This window comes from Diabrotica virgifera, chromosome 1 (assembly GCF_917563875.1).
Source record: "Diabrotica virgifera virgifera chromosome 1, PGI_DIABVI_V3a".
Taxonomy (NCBI): Eukaryota; Metazoa; Arthropoda; class Insecta; order Coleoptera; family Chrysomelidae; genus Diabrotica; species Diabrotica virgifera.
In genome coordinates this window covers 109341082-109353853 of record NC_065443.1, presented here as the reverse complement: position 1 = coordinate 109353853, position 12772 = coordinate 109341082, and the positions used below count along the sequence as shown (strand labels likewise).

The window sequence follows — 12772 nt, the reverse complement described above, 5'->3', positions numbered from 1 at the left end:
GTAACCACGAACTTAAATTAGTGTAACAACTATTGCAACATAATTTTGGGGCCCATGGCTTGTCTTGATCCCCGACTTTGCAACCGAAATAATGCTCATAAGCTTTTCGAACCATCTTATTTAAAGGTCTCCTTTGATTCTTAAAAGTTACTTCTCCACAAATATAACAGAAAGAATTCACATCATTCTTACAAAAACGCGACATTGTAACTCCAAAAACTTTACAAAGAAATGTACTTGAAGCACAGAAAAAAAAACAAGTGTGCTAAACGCAAACACGAAAAGTGTGTATTTGGATTCCGAGCAGTAAAGACGTACCATATCGCTCTCGAGATCCAAGTTCCAAGTTTTTGTGCCGGTCTCGGCTATCGGCCGGGACTAGTTTATGGTAATTAGTGAAATAATAATTAAAAAACGATTTGAGTGTTTAATTCTAAATTACTATTTATGTGATTAATTTTTAACTCAGTGGCGTACTATATTAAGGAAATGTACCACCAAAATCAAGTGCCAAATGGGGGGTTGTATAATGTGCCCCAAATATATACACAGCCTCAACAACCTCCAGTAATATCGCCCCCATTTTATGGATTCCCGAGCAGCCAACAGACAACAAACCAATATATCCCGCCTACTCCATTCCCAAACAATAATCACCAATATAACCAAAACCTCCCTGCACCTCAAATGGATCAACCAAATACATCAAATGCTTCCCAATACATCCTCAGTGGAGAGGAACTTGTCATGGAAAATTCAAGCGATGAAGACGACGAAACCATAGAAAATGTCCATGATTGGCAAACAGTCAAAAAAATTACAAAAAAAAGAAAAGCAAACCCCAAAGATGATAACACAACAACAATGCAAGTGAGTACAAACAACAGATTTGAACCATTAGAAAACCTAACTGATAATAATAACACACCAGTAACACCTAAACCTCCACCTATATTTATCTATGGGGTAAATGATATCAAAAAGATGACTGAAAACCTATCGATAGTCATTAAAGCAGAAGACTACCAGTCGAAAGCTCTCCCAAATGACACAATAAAAATAAACACAAAAACTATTGAGTCATACAGAAAACTTATACAGCATTTAAATAGTAGCAAAATAGTTCACCACACATACCAAGCAAAACAAGATAGAGCTTATAGGGTAGTTATAAGAAATTTACACCACTCGATGCCAGTTGAAGAAATAAAAAGTGAACTAGCTAACTCAGGGCACACTGTCCGTAATATCATTAACGTATTACACAGAGTCAATAAATCACCACTGTCAATGTTCTATGTGGACCTAGAACCGAAAGAAAACAACAAACACATCTATACACTGGATTCTATCGGCAATATGAAAGTCAGCTTTGAACCTCCTCACAGAAAGAAAAATATAACACAGTGTCAGCGCTGTCAACGTTATGGACACACAAAAGCGTATTGTACAAGACCTTACGCATGCGTGAAATGTGGAGGAAGTCATCCAACGCCAGAATGTACAAAACCCAGAAATACACCAGCAAAATGTGCCCTGTGTAACGGAGAACACACTGCAAACTATAAAGGCTGCGTAATTTACAAGGACTTGCAAAATGTAAGAAATAATAGACAACGCGGAAATCAGTCAACCCATAATAATCAGAACCCACATCAAAATGTTAACCCAGCACCAACTTCACAGTATCAGAGTCAACAATCACAGTACCAACAACAGAATGGAACCCAATCCTATGCCCAAGCAGTAAGAGCAGGAAATCAAGTAGCTGACATAGGGTCTCAGATGAACTTATTCTTAAACGAATTTAAAGCAATGTTCACCCAACTAATGAATCAAAACAGCATGATCCTTACCACGCTAACAACATTAATTAATAAAATTCATTAGATCTGTTCGAATAGCCGAATGGAACGCAAATGGTTTAGCAAACCATAAAGCAGAAGTAATCCAATTCCTAGAGGACAACATAATAGACATCCTCTTTGTATCCGAAACGCATTTCACAGAAAGAAGCGTAATTAAAATACCTCAATACTCAGTCTACCACACTAGTCACCCAGATGGAACAGCCCATGGAGGATCTGCAATAATTATAAGGAACAATATACAACATCATCAAATGCCGGAACATAAAACAGATAAGCTACAAGCAACAATACTTAATATAAATGCCAGGCCTTGGAACTTCGAAATTGCTACAATATATAGCCCTCCTAGACATAGAATCACAACTGAAGAATACGAAGAACTATTCAACAAGCTAGGTAACAAATTCATTGTTGGAGGTGATTGGAATGCTAAGCATACGAATTGGGGTTCACGACTCATTACACCAAAAGGCAGAAGCCTACTAGATGCCATCAACAACACAAACTGCACCTACTTATCGACGGGACAACCAACGTACTGGCCGTCCGATACAAATAGACTACCAGATCTACTCGACTTCTTTATCCTAAAAGGAATTGCAGCAAACTACACAAACATAGAAGCAAGTTGGGATCTCTCGTCTGACCACACACCAATCATAGCAACAATCAGCACCCACATAATCAAACGACCTGAAATACCCAAGTTGACTTCCCCTAAAACTAATTGGTGTGAATTCAAGTACCAGCTTGACACGAATATAAATCTTGGAATCAGACTCAAAGAAAAAGATGACATAGATAAGGCTATAAACCACTTCACCTGTCAAATTCAGCAAGCTGCATATCGAGCTACACCATCAACTCCAAAGCAAGAAAACAAAAATACCACTTCGAATTATATTAGACAACTAATAGTCGAAAAACGAAGAGCAAGAGGTAGATGGCAAAGAAGCCGCAACATTAATGACAAACACGAATATAATCGATTAACCAGACAATTAAAAACAGCGCTAAATGAAGCACGCAATGCCACATTTGAACACTACATTAGTACCTTGTCTAAAGAAGATCACTCAATATGGAAGGCAACAAAACACTTAAAGAGACCTACAGAACATAACTCGCCAATTAAGAAAGATGATGGTACTTGGGGAAGATCAGACGAGGAAAAAGCTTCAGCATTTGCAGAATACTTAGCTGGTATTTTTAAAGAACACCAAGTAGAGAATAATGATGATGGAAACTTAATAAGAGACTTCCTGGATAGTGCTTGCCCTATGACGCTTCCAATAACACCATTCAATACATCAGAAGTTAAACTAGAAATAGAAAAATGCAATAACCACAAAGCACCTGGATTTGACCTAATAACAGGATTAATACTGAAACATCTTCCGAGAAGAGCATTGGTCATGCTAACTACAATATACAATAGTGCAATCAGACTGACATATTTCCCAATCACATGGAAATTTGCGCAAATAATAATGATTCACAAACCGGGTAAACCTCCAAATAAAACATCATCCTATCGGCCAATCAGCTTGTTGCCGATAATGTCTAAGATCTTCGAAAGACTACTACTTGGTAGACTGAAGAATGACATTAACCTAGATGTAGAAATACCCACACACCAGTTTGGTTTTAGAGAGAGACACTCCACAACACAACAGACTCATAGAATTATAACAAAAATCCTTACTGCTATTGAGGAAAAAAAATATTGCACAGCGGCATTCTTAGATGTAGAAAAGGCATTTGATAGAGTATGGCATACTGGACTTTTATACAAACTCAAATGTATTCTTCCAACCCCCTACTACCTAATCATGAAATCCTACATTGAAGATCGTTACTTCCAAGTAAAATATAACACAGCAACCTCCACATATTTTCCCATTAAATCAGGTGTACCACAGGGTAGTGTCCTGGGCCCTCTCCTTTACCTATTATTTACCGCAGATATCCCAACCACTGAAACAACCCAAATCTCAACATTCGCTGATGACACCACCATAATTGCTGTCAATGAGGACCCTATTATCGCGTCTGCACAACTGCAAAACCACCTTGACCAATTGGGAACATGGCTCAACAAATGGAAGGTGAAAGTAAATGAAACGAAGTCAACCCAAGTTACATTTACAAACCGAAGAGATGTATGCCCAACAATAACACTAAATGATACACAATTACCAGTCAGCACACAAGTCAAATATTTGGGACTAACCCTTGACAAAAGATTAACATGGAAGCCGCACATCCAAGCCAAGAAAACCCAGATCAACATCAAAATACGACAAATCAGCTGGCTTATTGGTCGAAAATCAAAACTCAATATTGAAAATAAACTGCTCCTGTATAAAACTATGATAAAACCAATTTGGACCTATGGTGTTCAACTCTGGGGATGCTCAAAGCCATCAAATATCAAGATAATACAAAGAGTCCAATCAAAAATATTGAGGATGATATTCAACGCACCCTGGTATGTAAGCAATAAAACCCTACACGAGGACTCAGCTACACCCTTGGTAGAGGAAGAAATTCCAAGGATCACAAAGAGCTACCTTGATGGACTGAGAAGTCATCCAAATGATGAAGCAAGACTGCTGAACACTCCTCCCGAATTCGCAAGACGACTGAAGAAACTATGGCCAACAGATTTAATAAATTAAATATATACATATTGTGATCAAATGTAAAAAATTATAATAGGAGGGTTGCCACAGGGCAGCTTCTCCCTCATGTATTTAACATTCAAACTATTTGCTTATAGCTTCGATGAAGCAGATTGTAAATGAAAATATGTAATAAAAAAAAAAAAAAAAACGCAAACACCTCACTTTTAAAAACTTCGAGACAGTCTGTCTCGAACAACACGCTCACTGCAACTGACAGGTGCTTGCTTGCGAATTCAAGTAGTGTAAAAGAGAGAAGGGGGGTGAAAAAGAGAGATAGGAAGGTGCAAAGGGGTAGTGGGAAGGTGTAAAAAATGGCAAAAGGCCTGTAATGTCGCTTTTTTCCAAAAAAAAATACTGAAAAATGCTGATTTTTTACGTTTTTTTCAGAAAAATACCCCTTTCTTCCCCTTTTTTCGCCCCCTCGGATCCCCAATTATGTTTATCGTTGGGCATAATCTTAATCATTATTTTACTGTAATTTTAATCTATAAGTTGTCATTTATCGCGGCGAAATGAGCAAATTAAACGAAATTTACCTATTTCACCACTATTTTGGCAAGAATAGGGGGGAGCGGAAAAATGGAGGGTGATGGAAAAAAACGGAGGTCATATTCGAGTTCAGCGACCCAAAATTAGTTAAGAACACCCATCAGAGTGTCTGTTCATTTTTCCATGTTGACCAGTGAATCTAAGAAGCAGACATGGATGTCCTGGTTTACATCTAAACATCTCTGTATTAGCACATTTACTGCAAATAATGCCTCTCTGGTTCCTTTAGCATTTTTAAATCCGAACTGAGTTTGTCCAATGTCTTGTTCTAACTTTTTGTATATTCTACGATGAATAATCTTTAGAAATACCTTGAGTATGTGGCACATTAGACTGATGGTACGGTGTAAGCAACATTTTCTGGCGTTTCTCTTTTTCGGTATAGTCACGAATGTTGATAGAAGCCATTCTTTAGGTAATATACCTGTTCTGTATATGATATTAAATAATGCGACAATTACATGTGTATTGCAGTCGGTTATAAGTTGCAATATTTCTGTCGGTATTTCGTCCGGTCCTACAGCTTTCCCAGTTTTCAGTTCTTTAATGGTGTGTTTTACTTCACTTTCTGTTATTTCTGGTCCATTCTCTTCAACGAAATATTCGTTATCTATTGTGTCTCGGTTGTCGTTAACCTTTAACTACACGCGCTGGCGTATTTTGTACGCCAGATATAAGAATTCTACTGCAAATAAATTTAAAAATTTAATTTTTGACCTTGTTTATCTCTCTAACCTATCAATGGAATGTGCTTTACAATTTGGTTTTAGTTTCGTTATAATCGGCGTTCTGGGAAGATCGTAATTTACAGTTTATTATTTGTTGTTTCCGGTGGTGGACAATATACGCCATGTTTATATTAATATAAGTAGTAATATAACTACATATTTCAATTGTTTTTTAGTCATTATGGCACAAAATATATTTTTCTTTATAAACGATACTTTTTCTCCTGTAAAAAATGACATTTCAAAAAATTTTTTATTAGTAATTTTATTTATTATGGAATCCAGTTATTCCACGATTCCAGTTATAAATCAAAAATTGGCTTACTGAAAAGGAACTCCAAGTATTCACTGAAGCTGAATAAGGTTTATAACAAACAACTAAGTGTATTTTTCAAAAAAAAAAATAAACAAATCCGCTGTTTTTAAGTGTATTTTCTTGTGGCGTATAAAGTACGCCACGCGTGTAGTTATGTCATAACTTGATGCGCGGGTAGTTAAAGGTTAAACAGTTGTTCTATATAGTTTGTCCATACCATCAATTTGTTTTCTGTATCCATTATCATAGACCCAAAAGGATGGAGAGGAGTGGTAAGAAGAGCGCAAGAGAAATTGTAACAGAAGAATGTGGCATGAATTGTAAAATGAGAGCTATATATATATATATATATATATATATATATATATATATATATATATATATATATATATAAAACAAAGTTGAAATATTGGGGTAGCAGCAATCTCAAAGAAAACTCTTTATAATAATTCCAAGCTTTCGATAATGTTTATTATCATCTTCAGGGAAAATTATTTGAGGATGTAGAGCCTAGTTGTTAAATACTGACATAACAATGAAATTTTGTCTTGGTAAATAGTAAATAATATAAATTAAAGTAAAAACTATATAAAAACTTATAAAAATCTGAGTATAAAGCGATAAAAGCTAAAATATTTTTAAAAAAATTATGTATGTCTAATTGGCATTTTTATTATGCATTTAAAAATGCCAATTAGACATACATAATTTTTTTAAAAATATTTTAGCTTTTATCGCTTTATACTCAGATTTTTATAAGTTTTTATATAGTTTTTACTTTAATTTATATTATTTACTATTTACCAAGACAAAATTTCATTGTTATGTCAGTATTTAACAACTAGGCTCTACATCCTCAAATAATTTTCCCTGAAGATGATAATAAACATTATCGAAAGCTTGGAATTATTATAAAGAGTTTTCTTTGAGATTGCTGCTACCCCAATATTTCAACTTTGTTTCCTAACTGTTCAGCAAAGATTATATACCTGCTATATATATATATATATATATATATATATATATATATATGTATATATTTATATGATGTATTTTTTAAATAGACAAATTAATATTGTATATTTTAGATATGTATAGTAAAAAAAGAATGTGTGTGTACTTACGCACGTAAGAAGATATTCTTCTATTATATAGGTAATTTCAACGAAGTAAATATACTTAACAGGTTATTTGTATTTTATTTAAAAATTAAACTAACTTTCTTATCTACCACTTTCAAAAATTTTTTATTAAAACAACCACAAATAAAAAAAATGAATCGCCCAGGATTTGAACCCGCGTCATTCCAATCTCGGAGCTAACGCCCTACCAACTACACCAGCGAGGTCCTTCTAATTGACATGTAAGCTTCGGATATAATTACACAACACGGCGACAAATACATAATATTTTATTATTTTACTACAGAGAAACACCAATCCAAAAACACAAGAATTATAATAAATAATACATTTACTAAAAACACTAAAATATTCTTTTAATGACTTATTTGCACGGATACAGATACATAAAATACCTATCTTGAAAGATTAGCAAGGAACTACATACTGTCTGTGTGCACAGGCGCGCAGATTTATGTATAATTTTACCCTCAATCGAATCGCGCCTAAAGAAGAATATCTTCAAAAAATGTAATTGTGTTTTTCACGCCCAGGGCCTACATGGCCTGTTGAGCAAAATAAATAAATAATAATTGCAAAATAAAAACACATACTCTGTCCTTTAAAATATCACTTTTTTTAGCAAAATCTTTCGTTGTTCATATATCTTAACTTAAAAAATAAAAGTTTATTATTTTTCAACATATGCAATTGTTTAAACAATATTTCACAAACAATAATCAAATTACTTTGATTGTTGTGGAATTAAAATATTAAAATACAACAAAATGTAGAGTAAGAAAATAATATATTAGATAAAGATTGGAAGAAATTTTGGTGGAAATCAACTTGTGTGAATCGAACACCGCTGTCCTGCGCGTAGCACCAAAAATTAATGTTTATTTAAAAAAATTCCTGAGGCCGTGGTAGTTAACCGATTTTAATTTTGCAAATTGCAAATGAAAGGTACAGTATTCTTTTATATGTAAAAAAATTCAACTTGCTACCTGCTTTATTTTAAGTCCTGCAACATTTTGAATGAATTTTTTTTGCGGAAGCTGGATTGCAAAATTTATTTTGCAAAATCTATTGAACCGATTTTAATGAAATTTACAGTATGTTTTATTGTATCATAAAGTTTGGGTAAAATATAAAGGTCCTAAGTGTAGCATAAATGGTTGAAAAACGTAAAATGCGAATACTCATTTTTTATGTTTTTTTTTTGCAATTATTGCTATTTTACAACAAGGATGACAATTTTTAAAATTGTAATCAATCCTATATTGTAATAAATTTAATTACGCAACTTTTATCTTAGTGCAACTTTTCTCGGAAGTGAATACTTTTAAAGTTTTAATCAAAAAACGAAGAAAAAAATCGAATTTTTCCTTCATTGTTTGACATTTTGATTATTTAAATAATGTTCCGGACCTTTTTGAGTGGGACGATAACTCAATTATTATTATATTAGATAATTCCAAGCAATTTCTGCAAAAAAATAGGAGTCACCTCGCAACATCCATCTCAAAACAGATGCGCCCTGGGCTATTTGGGGGAAATGTTGCTTTCACGCAGATTGTAATATAATGCTCTGTATCTTATATATTATTTTACAATCTCGTTAGTTTTTCGCAAACCTCTAATAATATCTACCCCAATTTGTGATATATTTACCTAGACAAGCCTCCAGTAAGTAATAAACATATTTATTATCCCTAAATGTCTTGTACATATCTAAAATAAACGGAGAAGAACATTGGATTTGTTTTCTTTCATTAATGGCATGTTGCTTACGCATGTCTCGGACGATATTAATCTTGCTCATGTATTTTAGGGCGAACAATTTATTAGTTTCTTTGTGTTTGACACATTCGATTCGACCAAATCCACCAACACCTGAAACAAACAACAAATTTTAGCCGTGAAGTGTCCCAAATTAGCTATTCTTTCTACCCTTGACTGGAATGTAGAGATCGAAAAACAAAATGTTGATAAATCTTTCATATACTTGATAAAATTCTTTTAATTGAAAATTAAGAAAATTGATTCAATTGAAAGAATTAATTACTAAAGATTGTCGATCTCTTGCTCGACAAATTTACAGCCTCGTTCCTTTAGTCCCACAATGTAAATATGTTAATTACTGCAGGTTATGTTTTACTATTACAAAAATTTGGACACGAATAACAAGTAATAGATTGGAGGGTCCTTTATCCAAATATAGCACTGTCCGATAAAAATTGGGTATCAGATAGCCAGTCCGACAAATTAATTTCAAAACTTTTTATACCGTAACCCGTAACATACGGCATACGTAGTGTGACCAACTCCAATCCAGTCGAATCCGGGACAAGGTATGAAGAAAATACCTGAAATCCGGGACTTTTCAATGAAAATCGGGCCATTTTTTTTTCTGAATACGATAATTAAAATACAGAAACGAAAAAAGTCCACAGTTTTAGTTTTCGTAAAACTATAATATCACGATATAAAATGCATGCGTTTTGGATGTGGTATTAGTATTACATTGTACAAATTGTCGACTTTTTTTCGTCCCACCAATTCAATTTGATGTGAATTCTTAGAAGAATAACGTATTCAAAATAGAATTTTACCAATACGTTGAAAATTCGGATGGCCCAGAAGCCTTGTCCGGGACGCATATTTACAGATGCTTGCGTGTGTAGACACCAGGGTGTTGAAATCAGTTAGGGTTTGGAGAAACGGTACATTTACAGATGCTAGCGCGTGATGACACCACGGTGTTGAAACCAGTTAGGGTTTGGAAAAACAGTACGTTTACAGACGCTAGCGTGTGTTGACACTAGGGTGTTGAAATCAGTTAGGGTTTGTAAAAACAGTACATTTACAAATACTAACAGATTTGGACACCAGAGTGTTGAAACCAGCTAGCTTTTTTAGTGGTTATACATGCATAGATCCTAACGGCTATTGACTTTGATTTTATATACCTACTGTTGTGGAAAAATATTTAAGTGATTTAGGTATTAATAAATAATTAAACGTTGTTGGGATATAAACAATAATATATTAACACAAAAGCAACATAAAAAAATAATGTTGTTCTGAAGCTATGTGCTTGTGGCATTTTTATAATTAACTATTTAGATGGGAAATAAGCCACAATTAAATTTAAAAAAATAATTTTATTAACGGTTCGACGCCCAAATCGGGTGTCGTTGTCAAAATACAAAATACGTACTACTAAATTAAACAAAAATGTTGTTGTTTAGTAAAAAATACTTTAAAATGTATAATATATGTATGAATTGCCAATATAAATGAATCAGATTAAAAAAATTATTAGTAGAATTTTTTACTAAGCAACAACATTTTTGTTTAATATACAGGGTGTTTGGTAAAGAATGGGCCATCGCTTAACCTCAGGTTCCTGAGGTTAAAATAGGCCGATTTAATCTAACTTACCTTAGTACAAAGTTTATAATAACCGAGATACAGGGTGTCAAAGTTAAACTTTTTTTTTATTTACTATTGAATATTTCCTGACAGATAAGAGATAACAACATGAAATTTGGTATGTGGGGTTTTTTTTGTGTCGAGAAAACTAAATTCCCTACCAAAAATTATATATTGCCCAGAGGGCGCCACATACGCCTTTCAGCACTTATTTATTACGTTAATTTTTTTTATCCCTCACTCTGTATAATTTTGACATTAAAATTTTTATTCTCCTATTAGTTTTACTTAAAAAAGCTATACTTCTTTCATCTCTCTAAACTCAACGGTTTTCGAGATAAACGCATTTTAAATCTGCGATACACCATCATTTTTAGCGTTGTTCTGAAGCTATTTCCTTGTGGCATTTTTATGATTAATTATTTATATGGGAAATAAGCCACAATTAAAATGAAAAAAATAATTTTATTAACGTTTCGACGCCCAAATCGGGTGCCGTTGTCAAAATACAAAATATTACTAAAATAAACTAAAGTGTTGTTGCTAAGCAAAAAAATTCTTCTAATAATTTATTTAATCTCACTCATTTATATTGGCAATTCAGACATATATTATACATTTTAAAGTAGAAGACTTTAAAATGATATTGCCAATATTTATGAGTTGCGTTCCTGGGACGACTTACTGAAAGATAGTTCATTCGATTACATGAAATTAACCCCAACTCAAGAATATCCGTCATAAAAAATTATAGCATGTGATATGTCTTTAAAAAGACAACCAATTGCAACTACAGTAAAATTCTCGCGTTAGAGACTTCATAGTAAATCACAAGGGAAAACCAGGAAAAACCCTGTGATACTATCCCGACATCGTAAGTATTTGGTCTTACATTAATTTACTCTCAAAAAATAATACCAAATTCTGACTTGTAACATGTTTAAATTATAAATAATATTAATAATACTAGATATATAAGTAATACTAAAATATAAAATATGTACTAGCTCGATATTATTGACTTACTAATCTTGGTATTTTCTTTCTATTGACTTCCTCTTTCAGTATGGGTAACCACATCCTACTGCATTCTACCGAGGAATTTGCGACACAATTGGTTTCATTTAGCATAATTAGAGCCGCTTCTTTGATTTTTCTCTTTTTACTATCTGATTCTTTCAGGACTATACTTGAATCTCTCCACTGAACTCTATGTTCATTATCCCATGCGTGTTGACATATTTGAGATCTCTCAAATTCTCTATTTTTAATATAAGATTGATGTTCACTTATTCTAACGTCTAATGGTCTTGATGTCTCACCTAAATAAAATTGTTCGCATTCACAAGGTATTTTATAAATGCAATTCTTTGTTCTTTCTTGATCATTGTTAGGTTTAGTTTTAGATAGAATAGATCTCAATGTGTTTGTTGTTTTGAATGTTGTTGAAATGTTGAATTTATTTCCTATTGTTTTAAGTTTCTCGGATAGTCCTTTTATATATGGTATATTATATTCCTGAATATTATAAACGATAAAGAAGAGACAATAAAATTTACAATGGAAAAGGAATACAATAACAGCCTACCTTTCCTCGATGTTTTGATCTCAAAGAAGGATATTGGATATGAGACTCAAGTGTATAGAAAACCAACACACACCAACAGATATCTCAATTACAAGTCAAATCACAACATCAACGTTAAAAAGGGAATCATTAAATCCTTATATGATAGAGCCAAAATTACTTGTTCTAACGAAAATTCCTTTTTAGCAGAAAAACAATTGTTAACATGTTTTATTAAAAAATGATTATCCTTTATCGTTTATAAATAAGGAATTGTCAAGATTGGATCGAATGGAACAGAACAACTTAGAACGGGATCCTACAACATTCACCAGAAATAATACGAGGAAAATATCAATACCATATATAAAAGGACTATCCGAGAAACTTAAAACAATAGGAAATAAATTCAACATTTCAACAACATTCAAAACAACAAACACATTGAGATCTATTCTATCTAAAACTAAACCTAACAATGATCAAGAAAGAACA

The 12772-nt window shown here is 33.0% G+C and overlaps 1 protein-coding gene across 2 annotated transcripts in view; it reads right to left on the bottom strand.

The window, feature by feature from the left end:
- Positions 1 to 12772, bottom strand: part of LOC114326942 (cGMP-dependent protein kinase, isozyme 1) — an 83504-nt gene that overhangs the window by 21663 nt on the left and 49069 nt on the right. The window contains exons 5-6 of one of the 2 annotated variants that reach the window (XM_050658609.1): positions 9067 to 9168; positions 8947 to 9006 (exon numbers count right to left, since the gene is read on the bottom strand). In XM_050658609.1, the coding sequence (XP_050514566.1) occupies positions 8947 to 9006; positions 9067 to 9168 (162 nt within the window). Of the gene's footprint in view, positions 1 to 8946; positions 9169 to 12772 lie in introns of both variants that reach the window. The other variant, XM_050658602.1, reaches the window with a different exon arrangement.